The sequence below is a fragment of the Plecotus auritus genome (assembly GCF_963455305.1).
Source record: "Plecotus auritus genome assembly, chromosome: 9".
Lineage (NCBI taxonomy): Eukaryota > Metazoa > Chordata > Mammalia > Chiroptera > Vespertilionidae > Plecotus > Plecotus auritus.
The window spans coordinates 44,625,500-44,646,016 of NC_137783.1; the positions used below are offsets into that span (position 1 = coordinate 44,625,500).

At 53.8% G+C, this 20,517-nt stretch overlaps 1 protein-coding gene across 5 annotated transcripts in view; it reads left to right on the forward strand.

Annotated features, from left to right (window-relative positions):
• The window catches only part of PALD1 (phosphatase domain containing paladin 1), a 72,534-nt gene that overhangs the window by 39,189 nt on the left and 12,828 nt on the right, over window positions 1-20,517 (forward strand). For 3 of the 5 annotated variants that reach the window (XM_080688464.1, XM_080688465.1, XM_080688466.1), the window contains exons 2-17: window positions 4,264-4,476; window positions 6,957-7,059; window positions 8,281-8,460; window positions 9,885-10,049; window positions 10,776-10,936; window positions 11,113-11,188; window positions 11,936-12,087; window positions 12,396-12,495; window positions 12,700-12,804; window positions 14,570-14,665; window positions 15,068-15,196; window positions 15,593-15,709; window positions 15,798-15,953; window positions 16,323-16,505; window positions 17,626-17,766; window positions 18,000-18,071. In XM_080688464.1, the coding sequence (XP_080544590.1) occupies window positions 4,292-4,476; window positions 6,957-7,059; window positions 8,281-8,460; window positions 9,885-10,049; window positions 10,776-10,936; window positions 11,113-11,188; window positions 11,936-12,087; window positions 12,396-12,495; window positions 12,700-12,804; window positions 14,570-14,665; window positions 15,068-15,196; window positions 15,593-15,709; window positions 15,798-15,953; window positions 16,323-16,505; window positions 17,626-17,766; window positions 18,000-18,071 (2,121 nt within the window). In that variant the 5' untranslated portion in view covers window positions 4,264-4,291. Of the gene's footprint in view, window positions 1-952; window positions 1,007-4,263; window positions 4,477-6,956; window positions 7,060-8,280; window positions 8,461-9,884; window positions 10,050-10,775; window positions 10,937-11,112; window positions 11,189-11,935; window positions 12,088-12,395; window positions 12,496-12,699; window positions 12,805-14,569; window positions 14,666-15,067; window positions 15,197-15,592; window positions 15,710-15,797; window positions 15,954-16,322; window positions 16,506-17,625; window positions 17,767-17,999; window positions 18,072-20,517 lie in introns of those variants that run through there. The other 2 variants (XM_080688467.1, XM_080688468.1) reach the window with 2 other exon arrangements.

Sequence of the window (20,517 nt, forward strand, 5' to 3'; positions counted from 1 at the left end):
AGAGGGTGGAGTGGTGAGGGTCCCTACGGACCCTGAGTGGGGGCTGTACCGATCCCAGGGGGAAGGGAGAGTGTGGGGGTGCTCTTGCTGCCAGGATCAGCGTGAAGAGGCAAGAAGGCAAACTGATGAGGAGTGGTTATCATCTGCAAATGGACACAATAAGGCCTCAACCTCAGAGGGCTGTTGGGGGACCTTAGGATGGAAAGCTCCCTGTGTGGTTCCTGGTGCTTAGTAGGCGCTTTGAAATGTTAATAAGTAGAAGCCAAGGAAAAGGTGGAGGAGGGCCTGTTTGGTGGGTAATATTCTTTCCTTAAAGTAGGAGCTCCTGTTTTTGTTTTTGTTTTTGCCAAGAGCCTAACAATCTGGTAGAAGTTCATGGACCTCTTCTCAGAATATTTGCATTTATTGATTTTATTATTTTTAAATACATTTTCATTGATTTCAGAGAGGAAGGGAGAGGGAGAGAGATATAGAAACATCAATGATGAGAGAGAATCATTGATCGGCTGCCTCCTGCACGCCCCACACTGGGGATCAAGCCCACAGCCCTGACATGTGCTCTGGCCGGGAATTGAACCAAGACTTCTTGGTTCATTGGTTGATGCTCAACCACTGAGCCATGCCAGCTGGGCTTCTCAGCATATTTTGAAATGCACAAAATAAAATACATGGGAATATAAAGGAGGAAGTACATTTTATTGAGAGAGAGCTACCAAAATATTACAAAACAAATTGGTGAGCTAGTAAGACGTCCTTGGTTATTACTGCATTAATAAGATAATTCATTAGGTGAATTAAGGTTTTAGTTTTGTTTTTTGAAGACACATCAGTGACAAGGCTCTGATTGCTCAGCTTCAAGGTGGACTTTAAGCTGGGGCATGGCTTTGACGGGCACATGCCCAGCATGAAGGACCCCAGGCGATTGTGATTGTTTTGATGGTCCCCAAGTGCTGAGAACCCCTCTTTGCAAATGGAACAGCAGCTTCTTTATGGCTGGCTTCGTAAGGTGAGTAGGCTTCTCTCCAGGGTCATCAGAATTCTCCACGCTTTTTGGGTTAATGTCAGCTGTGGGAACCTGGGATCCCACTGTGGGGGGCCCAAGATTATTAGGTGCAATTACCCCAACTTGGTCTGTGGGCAGGGGACCCGGGTCTGATAATTACTGAGGTTTGAAAGGAATGAGTGCAAGCCATGTTCCGGACACCTGCACACAGAGGTGGGATGTGAACTGCCTGTGAGCTCTATGGTGATCACGTCCCGGATCTGAGGTGCGATGGGCCGCTTTCCTGTGCTTGAAGGAAATGTTTGCTTTTAGTTAGAAGTTGGGAGAATAAAGGCATACTTGTTTGCAAACTATCCAGACTCATGCAACTCATTAGTCTGGTCTCATCCAAATCCACCTTCCCCATTCTCCCCCCAGGGAGGTTTGAGCATGAGGGACCCCAACACCCCCCTTGCTGACCACTGCCCTGGGAGTGGACAGTAGTGCTGGGACCACTAGGACTATCCATCTTAGGAGCCAGACCCATTTGAAACTGGCAAGGACTTTCAGACCATCCCACCCCTCATTGTCTCTTTATGGCTGGGGTCACGAAGGCCCAGAGCTTGGAAGGAAGTTGCCCAAGGCCCTACAGCCTTTGGCCAGCGGGTGGAGGCCCCTGTGCTGGCCAGGCTAACTCGGGGCAGGGTCGAGTGAGGTTTCAAGGGAGAGTTGCAGAGCGAGAAGGCTGGAGATCCCAGGGTTTCACCCTCTTCTGGACATTTTGGAGGCAGGTCAGCTTTCAAAGGATAGTGTTCTTCCCCCACCCCTGCTGACTGCAGCTGTGCACATCTGTATCGTCTCCTGGCTGCCTTCATAGACGCTGGCTGGGGCCTGTCATTGCCTGTGGAGCTGGTGAGAGAGGAGGGTGGCTGGCGCTGGAGTTGGCAGGAGGAGAGGGGGAGGAGGGATGGGAGCAGGGCCTGCCTTGGCCTGGCAGCCGTAGCCAGCTGTTGCTGCTGTTTGTCATGCCCTCCTTGGGGACAGCCACCCGTGTTCTTGGAGGAGGCTGTTCCCATCCGTGCCTCCTTGGCCCAGACTGCTGAGAGGGGTCTGGGAAAGTTTGGTGAACTGCAGGCAAAGTGGGGAGAAATGGAGAGGTTTCAGGCTCTGCTGTCGGCCTCCTGGGGGTCCCCTGTGGAGCTCTTCACTCTCTCTGAGCTGCCTGTGTTTCTGTTTAGAAACAGAGACTCATTCCTTCCATGTTTGATGAGGGAGGGAGAGAGAGAGGGAGAGAGGAAGAGGGAGGGAGGGAGAGAGAGAGATTGAAATTGGACTGGGTGTGGAGAGTTATGATGGGCTCGTATAAACACCAGGTGTGTGTGTTAACAAAGCTGTCAGACAGCTGCTGGGAGTTTTCAGGTGTGACAGGCTGGGCAGGGACCCCTTTCCAAGCTGCAGAGGGAGAGAACCAGGTGGTGGTTTGGGAAGGTTCTGGGAGGGACAGCATGAGGCTGGTCATTCTGTCTAGGTGGCTCTGGGGAGGGGAGCATGAGTACAGCCCTGGGGGAGGCTTGGGGAGCACCGCCTCGGGACCAGGAACTTTGACACAGGGTCTGGGAGAGAGGGCACAGTGAGTGCAGCCTTCAGACTGAGCTGCTGAGGTGCTCCATCTGCTTCCTGGGGTGCTGTGCTGGTGTTGAGGGCTGGGGCTGTGGCTGGGGCGGGCTGGGGAGTGTGGGTGGCTGGAGCAGATTGTCCCCACTGACTTGGAGCAGCTCATGCCCAGCTGAAGGCAGAGAGGTGTCATGTTCTAAGAACTGTCTTGTCCCTGTGCTTCTGCAGGGTGGACCCATGTTAGGGTGCAGGTGGGGTTGGGGTGGGCAGGGCAGGTAGGTCCCTTCTTCTCCTGATCCTGGGCCATTAATGCTACGAGGGGCCAGCAGCTGCTGGGCTCTCATAAAGTTCTGCCTCCCATGTCTGGACCCTGGAATAAATCCTCCCCACACCTTCTTGCAGCTCTTAACAGGTCTCCCAGCCGATTCCCAGCCATTCTCTTATTTGTTAAATAAGCTTTAACTTTATTACCCAGTTTAGAGGAGAACAGTCAGGAAAATGCAGAAAAGCAAAAAAAAAAAAAAAAAAAAAAAAAAAAAGGAAGTAAAAAATGAAAAGCAAAAAAAAGGAAGTAAAAAATCACCTATAATCTCATCACTTGGTGATAACTCACACCAGCATCTTGGTGTGTGTCCTTCCAGACTTTCCTCCTGATACACTTCCATGGTTTAAATTAGGATCGCAGCTTGAACTTGCAACCTGCTCCTTCCATTCCTGTTTGGGAGATGTCTTTCCATATCAGGCAATATGAAATAGCCATTAAACATTCAACCTTAGAGATGTCCCATAATTTATTCAACAAATCCCCTGTTGTTGGCTGGAGGTTGTTTCCAGTGTTTTGTTATATAAGCAACACCACCCTTGTAGCATGCATCCATCTTGTGTTGCATGCATCCTAGGGCTTCCCTGGGAGAGAGCTCTCCACGCAGATGCCTCATGTGGGTCAGAAGCTCTGTCTGTTGATGTTGAGGTTGGGGTTGATGGTGTTGAGGTTGGTGATACTGAGGTTGAGGTTGGTGATGTTGGTGATATTGAGGTTGGGTTTGATGATGTTGATGATGGGGTTGATGATGTTGATGTGGATGATGTTGACGTCGAGTTGAGGGGTGTGGTACCTTCATTGGACCCTTGATCTACTGAGAGCTCACCTCGTCTGGACTTCCCTGGTCTTGTTTTGTGACATTCATGACTAGAATGCCTTTCTGAACCTTGCTCCCATCCAGATCCTTTACATCCAAGCCTGACGTCCCTCAGCATGTGCCCCTGCTTCTCCCTCGGGTCTCCTACTTCCCCTACTCTGGAAGGCCTGGCCTCCATGTGGCCTGGTCCAGCCACCTAGAGCCCTCAGTCCCCACCTGGTGTGGAAGATGAACCCCTTCCTCTCCTATTTTCGCCAGAGGAGTGTACAGTCTAATGGGTTAGGGGCTTCATCTTTATATCTCTCTATGTCCACAACCTGCCCCAGCAGTGGGCTGGGCACATGGTGGACACTCAGTGGCATGTGGTAGGCAGCACACCTGCCCTCCATCTCCAGCTACAGGGTGAGCTGGCCCTCTCTGGGTCTCAGAGTATGATCTGTACTTATGGTGGAGGTGAGGGTGGGCTAGGTCTCTTCCTGCCCTGGCTTTCCCCACTCCTCCTTGACCACATACCCTCTCCCCCCACAGGTCTTGGGTCTGAGATTGCCGGCTGACTATGGGTACAACGGCCAGCACAGCCCAGCAGACGGTCTCAGCCAGTGCCCACTTCGAGGGCCTCCAGGGCAGCAGTGCGATGGACGGGCGGCACTCGCTTAGCACCCACTCCTTCCAGACCACAGGCTTGCACAACAGTAAGGCCAAGTCCATCATCCCCAACAAGGTGGCCCCCGTCGTGATCACGTGAGTGGCAGGGGAATGTCATCATGTCCCTGGAAGACATGGCTCTGGAAGCTGCTGGAGGGGTGGTGGCATATCGTACTTAATATCTAGATGAAGACACTGAGGCCCAGAGCAGTTAGGCAGTTTATCTGAAGTCACACAGTAAGCAGGAGGCAGAGTCTCTGTCGTGGGTCTCTAGCTTATGTGACTTATAGTACCCACAGGGCTAGGGAATGTGGAGAGGGAGGACTGGCTGGGGGACACTCTTGAAAATAATTTTTGGCTGAACATTTTCAAAAGAAGTTTATATCCTTAGATGCATAAAACTTAGATTTTTCTCCCCGCCACAACCAGTAATTATGGTTGGAAACTGAGGTTAACACCAGGCCATTAAAGGGCCTTGGGCTGGAAAAGCTGGAAGCTGTTGGTCCACTGTCCTCATTAGGTCCTTCAGGGACATTCCTGGAAGAGGCTGAGGGCTTGTTCTGTTGCCATATTTTGAGAGAGACTTGGGTATCCAGGGGAAGAGAATCAGGAAGGGGCCCTGAAACCCTACCTGCCCCATGGGCACAATGAAGGAGCGGGTGCTGGGACCCCCGAGACCAGGTAGACCGAAGGGGCATCGGATCTCTTTCCTGGGGAGTCAGAAAGCCTTGTCTTGCATTGACTCTGCCCACGGTGCTCCCCGGCCTCTGGGCCCCTCCAGGACGCAGGAAGTAGGACAGGATGATCTAGGAATGAAATATATTCCACACAGAGTAGTTTGTCAGGGGCCTAGCAGATGGGCCTTCCGTGTAAGGAAACCTGAGGGTGGGAATGATACATTTGGCCTGCTGGCTTTGGGGCCTGACAGAAAAATTGTAATCATAATAAATTACTGTGTCCATGATGAGGGGAGGAAAGGAGTTGTTATATAAGAGGGACTTGATATATAGCCTCACTACTGGAGATGACAAAACTAGGTCTGGGCCCTGAGGGCAGTGTTGGAGACTTGTCCAGTCTTGCTCCGTGACCTTGGGCCTCTGTTTCCTTATCAGGATATGTGGGGATGACATAATATTTAACCCAGGGTGTGGCTCAGAACAGTCACCTGCCTGCTATAAAAATCTGTGTGTGCCTTCTGATGCAGCCATGAGTCCAGTACTCCTCAGATTGACAGTGTTTGAGGTGGAAGGGACCTTAGAGGTCATCCAACACAGGGGTCAGCAAACTCTATCTTTCGGGCTAAATCTAGCCCAGCACCTGTAGTTGTCAATAAAGTTTTATTGAAGCGCTGCCATTCTCATTCATTTACATATTATCTGTGGATGCTTGACACATCAACTGCAGAGGTGAGTAGCTGTAACAGAGATTTTGTGTGGCCCACAAAGTCTACAATATTTACTATCTGGTCCTTGACATAAAAGGTTTGCTGACTCCTGATCTAATAACACCCTTTAGATCAGATGTGAAAACGGACTTAGATACACAAACTGAGTGTCGAGGAGGTAGAGAGATTTGCCCAGCACGGGCCCTGCGGTGAGATGGAGGCAGAGCGAGTAGCAGGAACCACGTCTCTTGCGTCGTCCTCTGGTGCTCCCTCCCACACATTCCACCACCCTGCCTTTCCTAGAGGCATTTCTTTTGTAAAGAGGATCAGACACCAGATCACCAGCTTTTTGCGTCTTGGGTTTTGTTTGAAATGGCCCTGTGTGGAAGTAGAACTACCACTAGTAATAATAATTTTATTAATAAGCGCTTACTGTGCCCAAGGCACTGGGTTAAGCACTTACATTGTTTAATGCATTGATTTCTCACAGCAGCCCCAGGAGGTGGGAATCACTGGAAATGTAGCTACAGAGAGTGGGTGACTCCAAAGTCACCGAGTTACAAAGCAATGGAGGTGGATTCATGGCCCAAGCCTGTGTCCTGAACCACCTTACTGTGCTGTGGGATCACCAGTGTGGAGGTTGTTCCCAGAGACAATTTGATGGAGGGGACCATCCAGGACCAAAGTAACTCCAAAGTAGAAGGCCTACTCAAGACAGAAGCTTCCCTCACTCAAAAGTCCAGGAGATGCCCCAGGTTGCATGATCAGCCAGGCTCCTCCTCTCTTGTTGCCCTGCCATCATCAATATCTGCTTCCTGCTACCACTTCTGGATGCTAGCCAGGGAGGAGGAGAGAAATGTAGAAGGCTCACACCTTCCCTTAAAGGGAATGACCCAGAAGTGGCACAAATCACTTCTCACATCCCATTGGACAGGACATAATCACATGACCATACTAGCTGCAAGGGAGGCTGGGAAATGTAGTCTTCACATGGATGACCCAGTTCCCATTCCAGGGTTGTAATTGCTCACAAAAGGGAGAGTGGATATTGTGGTACAATGGGCTGTCTCTGCCACAAATGGGTAACCACTTCAGTGGGAGTGGGGTGGTCCTGCTGTGGGGTCAGGTGAGGATGGAGTGGACTCTGGCTGCGGAGGTTGCCTGACTTGGTCTCCATCTGTAACCCTGGCAGGTACAACTGCAAGGAGGAGTTCCAGATCCATGATGAGTTGCTCAAGGCCCATTACACACTGGGACGGCTCTCGGATGCTACCCCTGAGCACTACCTGGTGCAGGTGAGGTCAGGTCCTACCCTTTCCTCCCTCTTCCAGCTTCTCTCCTTAATCTCTTCTGCCTCCCCACTGTCCCCTTCTCTGTTTCATTGCCTCATTCCACCTTCCAGGGTCCCAATCCCACTTCCTCTGACCCATTTTTTTTCTAGGGCCCATTCATCCCGCCCTGTGGAGCCCCTGCTCTTCTCTCTCCATCCATCCCCTGCCTGGCCCCAGCATGCCCACACCCCCTCTGTTGGAGCACCAGGGAGACTGTAGATGAGGACAAAAGGTCCCTAAGCCCAGGACTGCTTCCCCTAGGGTGGGCATATCCCTCCCCTTCTCTTTCGAAGTTTCTGAACTTCTCTGGCTTAGCTGTTGTTTTTTTTTTTTGTTGTTTTTTGTTTTTTTTTTGCCTGAAATATCCCCTAGAAAGTAAAGTCACAAGGACAGATGGCTTTTCATCTACCTTGTTTACTGCTGTAGCCCCAGCCTCAGAAAAATGTAGGTCCTCAGTAAAGGGTCAACGAATGAAGGAACAGAATGAAAAATCATGACAATGATTGGCTGAAAGAGTAGCTGAGGATTTCTGGCATCTGGAAGAACTGGTCCTACCTATCAGTCAGCAGTGCAGGTGTGGGGCAAGGAGGTAGATGTGGTGATCTCAGGAATGAGCTCTTCTAGTTCCCCCTGTTCTCCCTTGATGTCCAGTACCCTTTCCCTCTTTTCTCTATAGTCATGGCATTCATTCACTCCAGTTGGGGAGGGGAGAGACCTGCCCTTCCTCAGAACTACAGGGCCCTAGGATAGGGCCAGGACAGCCTTCCTCTAGTGGATTCCTGTGGCCCTGCTGTGTGTGACTTTCTACTCTGGCCTCTTCTCCAGACCCTTCCTCTGCCTCCCAGGGAATTGTGGGTCCACCCTAGAGCCAGCTCTAGTTTCCTGCTCTTGTAGTGCCTCTTCATGCTCTCCTTCTTCAAGGCTGGCTTCGATGCCAACACCTGCATGAAACCTTTTCAGATTCCCACTCAAGAGGAGCTTTCCTCTTACTCCGTGACCCCCTTCCTGGGTTCACAGATGGTCATGTATTTCGTCTGTTTTTTCTGTGAGCCTGCAGACAACTTGAGGACCGTGTCCCCTCCCTATCTCCCTGATCCCCACCTCCTGGGGCCTGGGACAGAGCCCTGCATGTAGAAGATGCCCCTGAGTCATCTCAGTGTCCCCTTCTGGCTCTTCCACTGCCAGGGACGCTACTTCCTGGTGCGGGATGTTGCTGAGAAGATGGACCTGCTGGGCACCCTGAGGAGCTGTGGGGCCCCCAACTTCCGGCAAGTGCGGGGCGGACTCACCGTGTTTGGAATGGGACAGCCCAGCCTCTCGGGTTTCAGGCAGGTCCTCCAGAAACTCCAGAAGGATGGACACAAGGTAAGCATGGTCCATTTTCAGGCAGGGGCTAGCCCCCCAAATCTGGGGAATGGGGCTCCTGGGAGAGGCAACTTCAGAGGCTTTGGAGGGTCCTGGCCACATGATGGGGAGGCCGCTGGCGACCTGGACCAGGCCCTACCCAGGCTTTGAGCACCATGACGGTCTTTGTGGTCAGCATGGTTGGAAATTCTGAGGAAATGTTTATTGCATCGTCCTGTGTGGACATTGCAGCCTCGAGGTCAGAAGCCCCTCTACACCCGACTCTGAGATCCTCAGAGGAAGTGAGGAGATGACAGGATGACAAGAGGGGCCAGGTCATAACAAGAGTCACAGGATGATGATCACAGCTAACACTTATAGCCTCACGTCAACCCAAAAGGGCAGGGACGTTATCTTCCCATTTTATAGAGGGGGAAACTGAGATCCAGAGAGGATAAGTGACCCAGCTCATGAGTGGTGTCTCAGGACCCAAACCCAGACATATCTGGAATTCTAAGAGCCTACTTTTTTATTTTTTGTTAATCCTCACCCAAGGATCCCATTGATTTTTCAGAGAGAGTGGAAGGAGGGAGGGAGAGAGAGAGAGAGAGAAACATGCCATGAGAGAGACACATCAGTTGGTTGCTTCTGAACTCACCCGACCAGGGCCAGGAATCGAACCTGTAACCCAGGTATGTGCCCTTGACCAGGAATCAAACCCGCAACCCGTTGGTATGTGGGCTGATGCTCTAACCACTGAATCACCGACCAGGGCTCTAAGTGCCTGCTTTTAATGACTCTTCTCACCTGCCTGCTGTCGAGGTGGGGTTTTATCTCCAGAACAGAGGCTGAGGGTCCACAGTGACTTCAGGTTCTTCAACATGGGGTGTCTGATTTGACTTGGGGTGTAGATGGAGAGTTTTTGAGTGGGATGGGGTATTAGTTGTGGTCAGATCCCATCTTCTCAGGTTGACCACCGGTTCTTTAGGATGGGGTCTACCCACTATCTCCCTCCATCTGTACGATGCACAATGAATGAATGATTGCATTGCGGGTGAGGGCATTCATTTCTTCAACTGATGTCATCAAGCACTTGATTGATCCAGGGCTCTGTGCTGGGAATTGCAGAGGCCAGGATGTGATTCTACCTGTGAGGAACCTGTAACCCACTAAAGAAAAGATGTGTTAGTTGATAATGTTACTACAAAGGGGAATTAACATTAGGAAGTTCAGATGGAGGACTATTGGCCCTGAGAGGAGGGAGGGTCGGGAGGAGGTGGCATTTGGTCTGAGCTTTGCTTCCTGGGTAGGATTCAGGTCTCAGGGACTCAGCGGGGTGAAGAGCCCTTGAAGAGGGGAACAGCCTGCTCAAAGGCCTGGTGGGGGGCAGTGGATCGGAAGTCCCTGCCCGACTGGGGTGACTTCCGTCCTCGGGCTTCCGGCAGGAGTGCATCGTCTTCTGTGTGCGGGAGGAGCCCGTGCTGTTCCTGCGAGCGGAGGAGGACTTTGTGCCCTACACACCTCGAGACAAGAAGAGCCTCCATGAGAACCTCCAGGGCTTGGGGTCTGGGGTCCAGGCGGAGAGCTTGGAGCTGGCCATCCGGAAAGAGGTGAGAGCCACTGGTGTGGGCGGGGGCCCCTCCCTGGTAGGCCTTGGGCAGCTGAGATGAGACCCCAGACCACAGCTCAGCACTGCTCTCACTGGCTCATACTTGTCCATCTTCCTGCCCTGCTTGGGCCAATGGCTGGCTACAGGGCCGGCTCACGAGCAGCCAGAGGAAGGACCTCCTATTCCCAGCGCTGTTCGCCCCTGCCCCCTTCCCACACTGCTTCTCTCCCCACACGCAGCATCCTTTTTAGAAAAAGATCTGGTGGGGCGAAAGCACTTGGCTAGGAGCCTGAGACTGAGTTCAGCCCCCTGAGCTCTGAGCCCTGGGGTGGGTCACTTCTCTCCTGTTGGTTTCTGAGGTTCTGCCATCCACCCTCTACAAGGTTTGTCAAGGCCTCAGAGGCTGTTGACATACCACAGAGGTATGGGGGTCACAGTTCCCCCCAAGAATTCCACAGGCAGAAGCCTAGTGCGGAGTGGCCACTGGTGGTCTCCCATCTCCCTTTCAGGCCTCCTCTCTAAGTCCCAGCTGACCAAGTCTGGCCCTGTCCTTCAGTCTGATGTTTTAGCCAACTCCTGCTGCCCGCTGGGCAGAGCCCTCCCCCTGACCCCGGGCACGGGTAGCTGCCCGTAGGACATGTAGGTCATAGAGAGCACCCTGGCATGGAGCTCCCTCTGGGTGGCCTGAAGATCGTCATGGCCCTCTGGCCCCCACTCCTCCATGCAGATTCATGACTTTGCCCAGCTGAGTGAGAACACATACCACGTGTACCACAACGTCGAAGACCTGCGGGGGGAGCCCCATGCTGTGGCCATCCGGGGTGAGGATGATGTGCACGTGACCGAGGGGGTGTACAAGCGGCCCTTATTCCTGCAGCCCACCTACAGGTACCGAGGGCCAGCCCTGCAGAGGGCCCTGGGGTGCTGGGCACACTAATCTGGGTCTGCTCTCCAGCTGTGGCTTCAGCCTCACCAGCTGCAGGTGGGGCTGAATGTAATGCAGGGGTGGGGAATGCCCAGGGTATGTGGCCTGCCTGATGGGCTACTCCCCCTTCCCCTGGCAGGTACCACCGCCTGCCCCTGCCAGAGCAAGGGGCTCCCCTGGAAACCCAGTTTGATGCCTTTGTCAGTGTCATCCGGGTAAGTGGGGTGGAGGGGTGTTGGGAGAACAGAGTTGGGGAGCAAGGAAGGGCCTGGAGAGTGGGTCTGTGTAGAGGCCCTGTCTCCATGGAGATGCTCAGGGAAGTTGTGGCCTCTGAGTTGTGGGTGGTGTCGAGTATGATGGGTATGTGTGCATGTGTATGGGGGTTGTGTGTGTACACGTCTGTGTGTGGGAGTTGTGTGCATCTGTGTGCCTGTGTGGGTGTGTATTTGTACATGCTCGGATGGCTGTCTGGAGGACTGGCTTTGGCTGTGACGAGGCTGCTAACTTGCTGTGTGACCTTGGACAAACCTGCTAAGCTCTCTAGACCTCAAGTTCCTCATTTCTTTACTGGAGCTAAACATTCTCACCCTCTCTAGATTCTTCTGATACTTCGTGAGTCCTGGTGGTGTTTCTCTCCCAACCCTTCAGGGGTCCCCTTACTTAATCCACATCTCACAGGGGTGTTAGGTGTGGCCCTGTCCCCCTGAGTGGGTCTCAGTTCCAGAGCCAGTGCCTTGGTCTCCCCCTGGGTCTGGGAAGGAGGCAGAGCCTGTGCTCCCGGGGCAGGTGGAGCAGATGGGGCCTTGGGGTTTGGCAAAAGGGGCCGAGCTTCCTGTCTGTCCGCCACTTGCTGCAGACTGGGGTGGGGATGGGCCTGTGTCACGACCCCTTACCCCTACTAGCTCCTCAGCCGAGGGGTGTCTGGGTCGTGCTGTGACATGATATCCACGGTCCTTCCCCAGGAGACCCCCAGCCTGCTGTTGCTCCGAGATGCCCACGGGCCTCCCCCTGCCCTCCTCTTTAGCTGCCAGACAGGTGTGGGCAGGACCAACCTGGGCATGGTCCTGGGGACCCTCGTCCTGTTTCACCAGAGTGGGACTGCCTCCAGGCCTGAGTGAGTCGTGTGGGCAGGGCCCCAGGGACGTGTCGGGGGCTCAGAGCCAGAGCTGGAAATGGGTAGCTGGGGTTCGTGTCCCGGTTTGCCGTAGACTTGGCAGGGTTACCTGGAGAAAGTCACTTGACTTTTCTGGGCCTCAGTTTCCCCAGTGGGGAAAATGCCCCTTGCTTCCCCTCCCACGCCCCCCAACTTGAAAGGAGGACTTCAAGCCTGGAGCCTGGTGCCTCTCAGTGGCCATACAAATGGGAGGGTCACAGCAGGGCCATCCTGTGGCCCTGAGGATGCTACCGTCCCTTCCTTGTCAGGGCTGTCCCTGCGAAGACCAAGCTTCTGCCCATGGAGCAGCTCCAGGTGATCCAGAGCTTCCTCCACGTGGTGCCCCAGGGCAGGAAGATGGTGGAGGAGGTGAGCAACGGGGCTGGGCAGGGGCAGTGCAGGGAGCATTCACACCCTCACGGGTGGGGTTCCTTCCTCCCCTGGGACTCCCTGCTCTCATTCATGGCTTATCATCCTCTTTACCTCCTTCTCTTCTGTCTGCCACCCTCTTCCTTTGGCCCTGCGCCCTCCCTGCTGCTGTCCCCTTGCCTCTGCCCTGGTCCCTGGCATCAGGTGGACAGAGCCATCACTGCCTGTGCTGAGCTGCACGACCTGAAGGAAGTCGTCTTAAAACAACAGAGGAAGCTGGACCGTGTCCGGCCCGAGAGCCCGGCCCAGGTGAGGCGTGGAGAAGGGAGAGCTGCCGCGTTTCGTGAACCCGCAGCCTCATTTGTTAGGCCTATTGGCTGGCTTCTTTCACACGGACGTGTCCTGTGTCCCGGTTGCTTCTCCCAGGAGAAGAGCGGTTTGCAGAGGAAGGGGTTAGGGGGCGGGATGTGCAGGAAGGATGGAAGGAAGAGGGAAGTTTACTTTCCCTGACCAGGTCCCCTCGCTGCAGAATAAACAGGATGGAGGAAGGGGCTGCCGGCGGGGTGCTGGGGCCTCTGGATCCAGATACTTCCCAGTATGCTCATGGCTCTCCCCCAAAGAAAAACTTGGCCTTCCTTCAGGACGGCCGGGGCTGGGTCCAGCCTGCCGCCACTGGGAGCATGATGGCTCTGCGCTGTCTCAGCAGGCCGGTCCCCACTCTCTGGGGAGAGGGCGTTGGGCAGTGTTTGCAAACAGTGCATGGAACGAATCTGAAGCTGCAGAGCTTTTTTCTTCTTTAACACTTTAAAGACATCTTTAAAAAGCAGCATTATATTATGGAAAATTGAGAAATTAGAGAAGGAAACTCTAATAATCCCAGCAGAGCTGCTGTGAGCACTTAGGGCCAGATTCTTTCCTCTTTCACATTGATCATGTTCTTGTGTAGGTTGCCCCAGCACGCGGTTTGCATCCTGCGTGTTTTGTCTTTCCCCTGCTCATACCTGCTCGTTGTCACTGAGAATTTTTTGGGCTGTGTAGCTTAAGCTCTTTGCATGTTCAGCATCATGGGGCCGACAGGTTAAGAGCATGATGGCCCAGGGTCCGGTCCTGGCTCTGCCACACACAGGCGTGTGGATGTGGGTTAGGGGCCACTGATGATGACCCACAGGGCTGTTGTGAAGAGCAGGTCAGATAGGACCCATAAAGCACTTAGCAGGGGACCTGACACAGACAGGTGTTCCCGGCAGTCACCGGCCATGATTTATCCCAGGCCCCTTCTCGTTGCACAGTTGAGTCACTTCTCATTCCTTATCCTTGTCAACACTGCTGTGTCAAGCAGCTTTGTGACAATGAGCTTTCATGCATGTAGGATTTTTCTCCCTTAGTCTGGAGTAGGTGCCAGACCCAGCCCACCACCTGCTTGGGTAAAGGCGTTTTTTCTGGGGCTGGTCTCGCCCACTCGTTCTGCGCTGTCTCTGGCTCTTCAGCTACAGCGGTGGCGCCGAACAGAGACCGTCAGCCTGCAAACCTAGAATCCTTACTGCTTGGCCTTTTATAGACGTAATCGTTCGTTGACCTCTATCCTGGATTCCCAAAGATGGAATTAAACTTCATCCAAGGGCCTGGCCTTTCTTTCGGGCCTGTCCCCGTCTCCCTTGCCCTCCGAGGCCGGTGCTGACCCAGTAGAACCTGATAGCTGAAGGCGAGTGAAGGACCCTAGGGAGTCATGCCCACTGACAGCCCCCACCCAGAGTGCTGGGCTGGGGTTAGGACACTGGCTTGGGGACCCAGCTCTGTGATGCTGACCAAGACCCTTCATTTCTCTGAGCCTCAGTTTCCCCTCTCTACGTAGGGGTAGTGATTGTGGCCCCTTGGAGCACTGTCATGTGGGCCTTTTCGCTTTCTTGTAGGGAGGGTCCCAAGCGCAGGGAGGTGAGGGCTTCTGGATCAGGGGAGATGCTATACACTTGCTTGGGATTTCTGAGGCTTAACTCCTGCCCTTCCTGGGTGGGGCTGTGGGCCAGAGCAGCCCCATCTTTACCTCCCCAACCTTCCTCCTATCCCCTCCTCTCAGGGAAGCAGCAGCCAGCAGGGTGTCCGGCAGAGGGCCCTGCAGAGCCTGGAGCGATACTTCTACCTGATCCTGTTTAACTACTATCTGCATGAGCAGGTGGGGCCCGGGATGAGAGGACCCTGCCCTTCTCCAGGCCCCTCCAGCCTCCCACCAGTGACAGGCATGGGGTCAACGAGGACCCCTGTGGAATTAGGGAGGAGAGTTGGGGACACATATGTTGGTTCCAGAGGAAGGCAGATGTGGGGGATGCAAGGGGAGACCTGAGAAAAGGGAGGACCCGCCTCTCACCCCTGGGCCCTGTCTTGGTACCCTTAGTCAGGGCTTTGGGGCCCAGAAAGATCTTGCTTTGGACGTCCTGGTCCTTGCTCCCCACCCTCTCATCCATGCCCTGGGCCATCATGGGTGTTTCCTGGGACTCCCCCACCCTGGGGCAGGCAGGGAGAGCTCAGGGTGGCCCTGTGCCCCTGAACTCCCGTCTCTCTTTGCCTTGGGCTGCAGTACCTGCTGGCCTTCGCCCTCAGTTTCAGCCGCTGGCTGTGTGCCCACCCTGAGCTGTACCGCCTGCCTGTGACACTGAGCTCAGCGGGGCCCGTGGCCCCTGGGGACCTCATCGCCAAGGGCTCGCTGGTGAGTGTGGCTGTCTGCCTGGGGAAGTGGGAACGTGTGGGGGCTGGCCTGTGATTCCTGCAGGGTTCAGGGAAGCATCACCCTCATAGAGGCAAGGGGTTGACAGCCTGTGGGAGTGGAATCTTCTTGTGAATGTGATGGGGTCATTCTCCATGTTCTGGCCCCTCTCCGTCTCACACCGAGTGGTCTGGGCAGGGGGTTGGGAGACCTAGTTCTAGAGTCTTTGCCACCAGCCTCAGCGTCCTCATCTGGAGAGTGGGCACTGCCGGTCTCCTTGCCAGAGCAGCGATGAAGCTCTGAGTGTGAAGTGCTGTCCCCCCTTCCGTTGCCCCCTGGGGCTGGTTCCGATCCTCTCAGTGGCTGCTGTGAGTACCAGGCTTGCTGCTCTCCCTACAGAGGGCGGACGATCTCGTCTCCCCAGACGCACTCAGCACCATCAAAGAGATGGACGTGGCCAACTTCCGGCGGGTGTCCCGAATGCCCATCTATGGCACAGCCCAGCCCAGTGCCAAGGTGACCACCCCAGCTGGCCTGGGTCCATTTGTGGGGTGGTGGGAGGGGAGGGTGAGCCCTTCTGCTGACCTCCCTCCTGTCCCTGCAGGCCTTGGGGAGTATCCTGGCCTACCTGACTGATGCCAAGAGGAAGCTGCAGCAGGTCGTTTGGGTCAACCTGAGGGAGGAGGCTGTGCTGGAGTGTGACGGGCACACCCACAGCCTGCGGTGGCCTGGGCCCCCCATGACCACTGAGCAATTGGAGGTGAGGCCCTTCTGCCTTCTGCACACCTCTAGCTTGGAGGCTTTCTGGGGAATTGGCCTGGGTGGGTCCTTAGAAGGTCCCATCCGCCTATTGTACAGATGGAGAAACTGAGGCCCCCAAGTGTCAGGGAGTGGATGATTCAGGATTCCTGCCATGGCCACCTGCCTGGCTCCGGGTCTGGTTTATGATCCCTGAGGCTCAGGAAGGGCAGGCCTGGGTCAGGGCAGGCCTGGGTCAGGGCAGGCCTGGGTCCGGGCAGCCATGGGTCCGGAAGCCAGGACTGTCCTGGCCATAGCAGACTCTGGTCTTTCAGGTCTGGCCTGGAGGCTGCCTCAGTGGCCTGTGTGCCCTCTGTCCCACCCTCCCTAGAACCTGGAGACCCAGCTGAAGGCCCACCTGAGTGGGCCTCCCGCAGGCGCGGAGGGCCCACGGACCCACAGGTTCCAGACGTGCCTCACCATGCAGGAGGTCTTCAGCCAGCACCGCGGGGCCTGCCCCGGCCTCACCTACCACCGCATCCCCGTGCCAGACTTCTGTGCCCCTCGCGAGCAGGTGAGGGGCCAGGCAGGCAAGGCCGCTTCCCCTCTGGCCTGGGTCTTGGCTATGGCCACGGCTCTGCTGAGGGACTGGCAGCTTGTGCCACAAGGTTTTAGATTTGGCTCAGGTGATTTATTCACGTCCCTTTCAAGCTTGGCATTTGCATGCACGTGTGTGTACATGTGTGTTTATTATATGTTGTAGGTGTGTATGAGGGTGAGCATGTCCGTGGTGTTTGTGGTATATGTGTGTTGGGGGACTGGAGTGGGTGTCATGTAGAGTGGGTATATGTGTGTGGTGTGTGTATCTTAATGGTGTCTGTGATGGATATCTTACCTTTACTGGGGCAAGTGGACAGTGTGTCTTTGGGGAAATATGTGGTGTGGTGTGTGTCTGGGATTTGTGGAGGAGGGTGTTGTGGGATGCTGTGTGTCACTGAAGGGGTCTGTGTGCATGTGGCTTCTGTAGGTTTGTGACGTATGTGTCTTTGTGGATGTCTGTATAGAATGTGTCTTTAAGGTAGGTGGATACATCTTTGTGGTGTATGTGTCCAGCGTGTGTTGTGTGAGGGTCTCTGTGTGCCTGTGATACCTTGTTTGGGTGCCGGGTCCGTGTGGGTCTTTGCAGTGTGCGTAGGGGAGCCTGATAGGAGGTGATGGGGCTTGGGTTTCCTGTCTCCCTTTGCTCTGTGGGTCTGGTTGCCTGTAGTTTATCGCCCCCTGGTGGCCGTGCTCTGCAATGATCCGCTGAGGTTGGGTCCTGGGTTGTTGGGTGCATCTCCGGTGGGCAGCAGAACAGGGGGTCCATGCGTGGCCTGGGGCGCAGCACATCGGACTGTGTGCACATGTGCGTATTCTGCCTGGTGGACGGTGGGCAACAGAAACCCAGATCTGTGCATGTGTCTGTCGGCTCAAATGTCCGTCCCGATCCTGGGGGGGGATTATGCTGTACACGGTGCTGTTGACATGCATGTGGTCTTGTGTGTACTGCAGTGAGTCGAGTGTGTGTATACAGGTTGTGAGCCTGACCCAGAGCCTGGCATAGGGTGAGCACTCCCTTTTTGAGGGGGGTGGCACCCCGGGAGTTTGTGCAGCCAGAAACACCCACTGACTCAGACCTGGGTCTCCCCATGCAGGATTTTGACCGGCTGTTTGAGGTCCTGCGGGGCGCCCTCACCAAGGACTTGGGCACCGGCTTCGTGTTCAGCTGCCTCAGCGGCCAGGGCCGGACCACGACGGCCATGGTGGTGGCTGTGCTCGCCTTCTGGCACATCCGCGTATGTGAGGCCTCGCGTGAGGGCAGCGGTCCGCCCAGGCAGCATGGGCACTGGGTGCCTGGGGACACTGGCTATGCCAGCAGGGTGTGGGGGTAGAGTTGACGCCTGGCGTGTCCACGCATCCTGGGAAGAGGGCAGTGGGGCGGGCAGACCCCTGGCAAGGGGCTCGTGGCCTGAGGGAGAAGTGCAGCCTGGGAAGGAGTAATCCCATCCCAGCAGCTGTCCTCCCTCAGGGCTTCCCCGAGGTGGCAGAGGAGGAACTCGTGAGTGTGCCCGATGCCAAGTTCACCAAGGGGGAGTTTGAGGTGAGCACGCCCTGTACGGTCCCCAGGGGACACCTGGGGGAGGGAGAGGGCACGTTTTGCTGGCAGGTCAGGAGGAATTTTCAGAGCTCTTTATGCTGTTTCCTCGTCCACTTCATCACGTCAGTGCTTCTCTGTTCCCATGTCACAGATAAGCAGACCAAGGTATGGGGCAGCTTGGCTCTGGGGCCCTGGCAAATGACCACTGGGGATAAGGGGCCTGGACCCCCCTCATCCTGCCTAACCCTATTGCTGGGCGACTGTATGCCCTGAGGGAGTCCACTGGCCACCTTCTTGTCTGGGTAGCGTTGACAACCCCCTCATAGGCATCTGGGACACGGCTGTGGTTGGCGACCTTGGTGCGGGGCTCTGGCCTGCCCAACCCCAACCCCATTTCAGTTCAAGACACTGGGTGGACAGCCACTGACATTTCCCATGTATTGTACACCTACCACAAGCGTGCCGTCTTCCTAGACACCTGGCAAGTAGGTGGCAGTGTCTCCCTCTTACAGGTGGGGAATGTGGCGTTCAGAGTTGGCACATGGCTGCCTGGTGTCTGCATTGTGGTTGGCTCCTGCCTACCTGGCCAGCCTAGTCACGCACAGGCCGGCCTCCCTGCTGCCCTGCCACCCTGGCTTCCTCACGGGTCCTCAAACTCGCCAAGCTCTTTCAGCTTCCGGGCCTTTGCATATGCTGTTCCCTCACCCTGGCCCTCTTCTCTCTTTATTTTCACTGATACTCTTCTTTTTATTTTTTTATTGTGGTAAAATATACACAGCATAAAATTTACCATTTTAACCACTTTTAAGTGCACAATTCTGTGGCATTAAGTATGTTCTCCTTGTTGCACAGCTATCACCACCATCCAGAGCTTTTTCATCATTCCACACTGACTAACCATTCAACAGTCACTCCCCATTCCTCCCTCCCCCTAGTCCCTGGTAACCACTGTTGTATTTTCTATCTCTGAATTTGACTGGTCAACGTGCTGCATATGAGTAGAATCATTTATAATACAGCACTTAATAGTAAGTACTTGTCATTTTGTGTCTGTGTATTCCACTTAGGATAATGTCTTCAAGGTTCATAATGTTGAGCATGTATTAGAATTTCCTTCCTTTTAAAGGCTGACAGATATTCCGTTGGATGCATATACCGTATTTTGTTTACCCACCCACCTTTTGGCTGCTGTGGATAATGCTTCCATGAGCATGGGTGCACCGATATCTGAGTCTGCTGTCAGTTCCATAAGTGGAATTGCTGGGCCATATGGTAACTGTACGTTTAACTTTTGAGGAACTGCCATACTGTTTTCCACAGTGGCTACACCATTCTACATTTCCACCTGCAGGACGCAAGGGTTCCAGTTTCTCCACACCCTTGCTAACACTTCATTTTCTGTGTGTTTTTTTTTTTTTTTAATTATATCCATCCTAGCGAGTCTGAAGTGGCATTGCATTGTCATTTTGATTAGCATTTCTCTAATAATTACTGATGTTGAGCATCTTTCATGTGCTATTTGGCTATTTGTATATCTTTGTGGGGTAATGTCTGTCAAGTTCTTTGCCTGTTTTTGATTTGAGTTGTTTTGCTGTTGAGATGTAGGAATTCTTTTTATGTTCTCGATATCAATCCCTTATCAGCTATGTGATTTGTAAGTGTTTTCTTCCATTCTGTGGATTGCCTTTTACACTGCTGATAGTGTCCCTTTTTGCAAATGTTTTAAAATTTAATGTTCAGTTTGTCTGTCTTTTCTTTTGTTGCCTCATGCTTATGTTGTCATATTCAGGAAGTCATTGTCAAATGCAGTGTCATAAAGATTTTCCTCTGTTTTCTTCTGAGAGTTTTATAGTTTTAGCTCTTATATTTGGGTCTTTGATCCATTCCGAGTTAATGTTTGCATATGGTGAAGGTGGGGGTTCAAGTTCATTCCTTGGAATGTGGACATTCAGTTTTCCCAGCACCATTTGTTGAAAAGAATGTCCTTTCCCCACCGAATGGTCTTGCATCCTGGTCAAAAATCTCTTGATCATATCTGTGAGAGTTTATTTCCAAGTCGAATCCTTAGTCTTCATGTCAGTCAGATGTGATACTTAAACCTTTTTTTACTCACCCCCAGCATTTTGCTAGGAGCTGTGTCACTTTCTTATTCCCCCCTTACAGCCCCCAAGAGTTAGTGCCCTTGCTACTCTCAATTGACAGGTGAGAAAACTGAGGCACAGGGAGCTAAGCTCATCACCCTAGGCCAGTGGTCGGCAAACTGCGGCTCGCGAGCCACATGTGGCTCTTTGGCCCCTTGAGTGTGGCTCTTCCACAAAATACCACGTGCGGGTGTGGACGTAAAGTGCGATTGAAACTTCGTGGCCCATGTGCAGAAGTCGGTTTTCGGCTCTCAAAAGAAATTTCAATCGTTGTACTGTTGATATTTGGCTCTGTTGACTAATGAGTT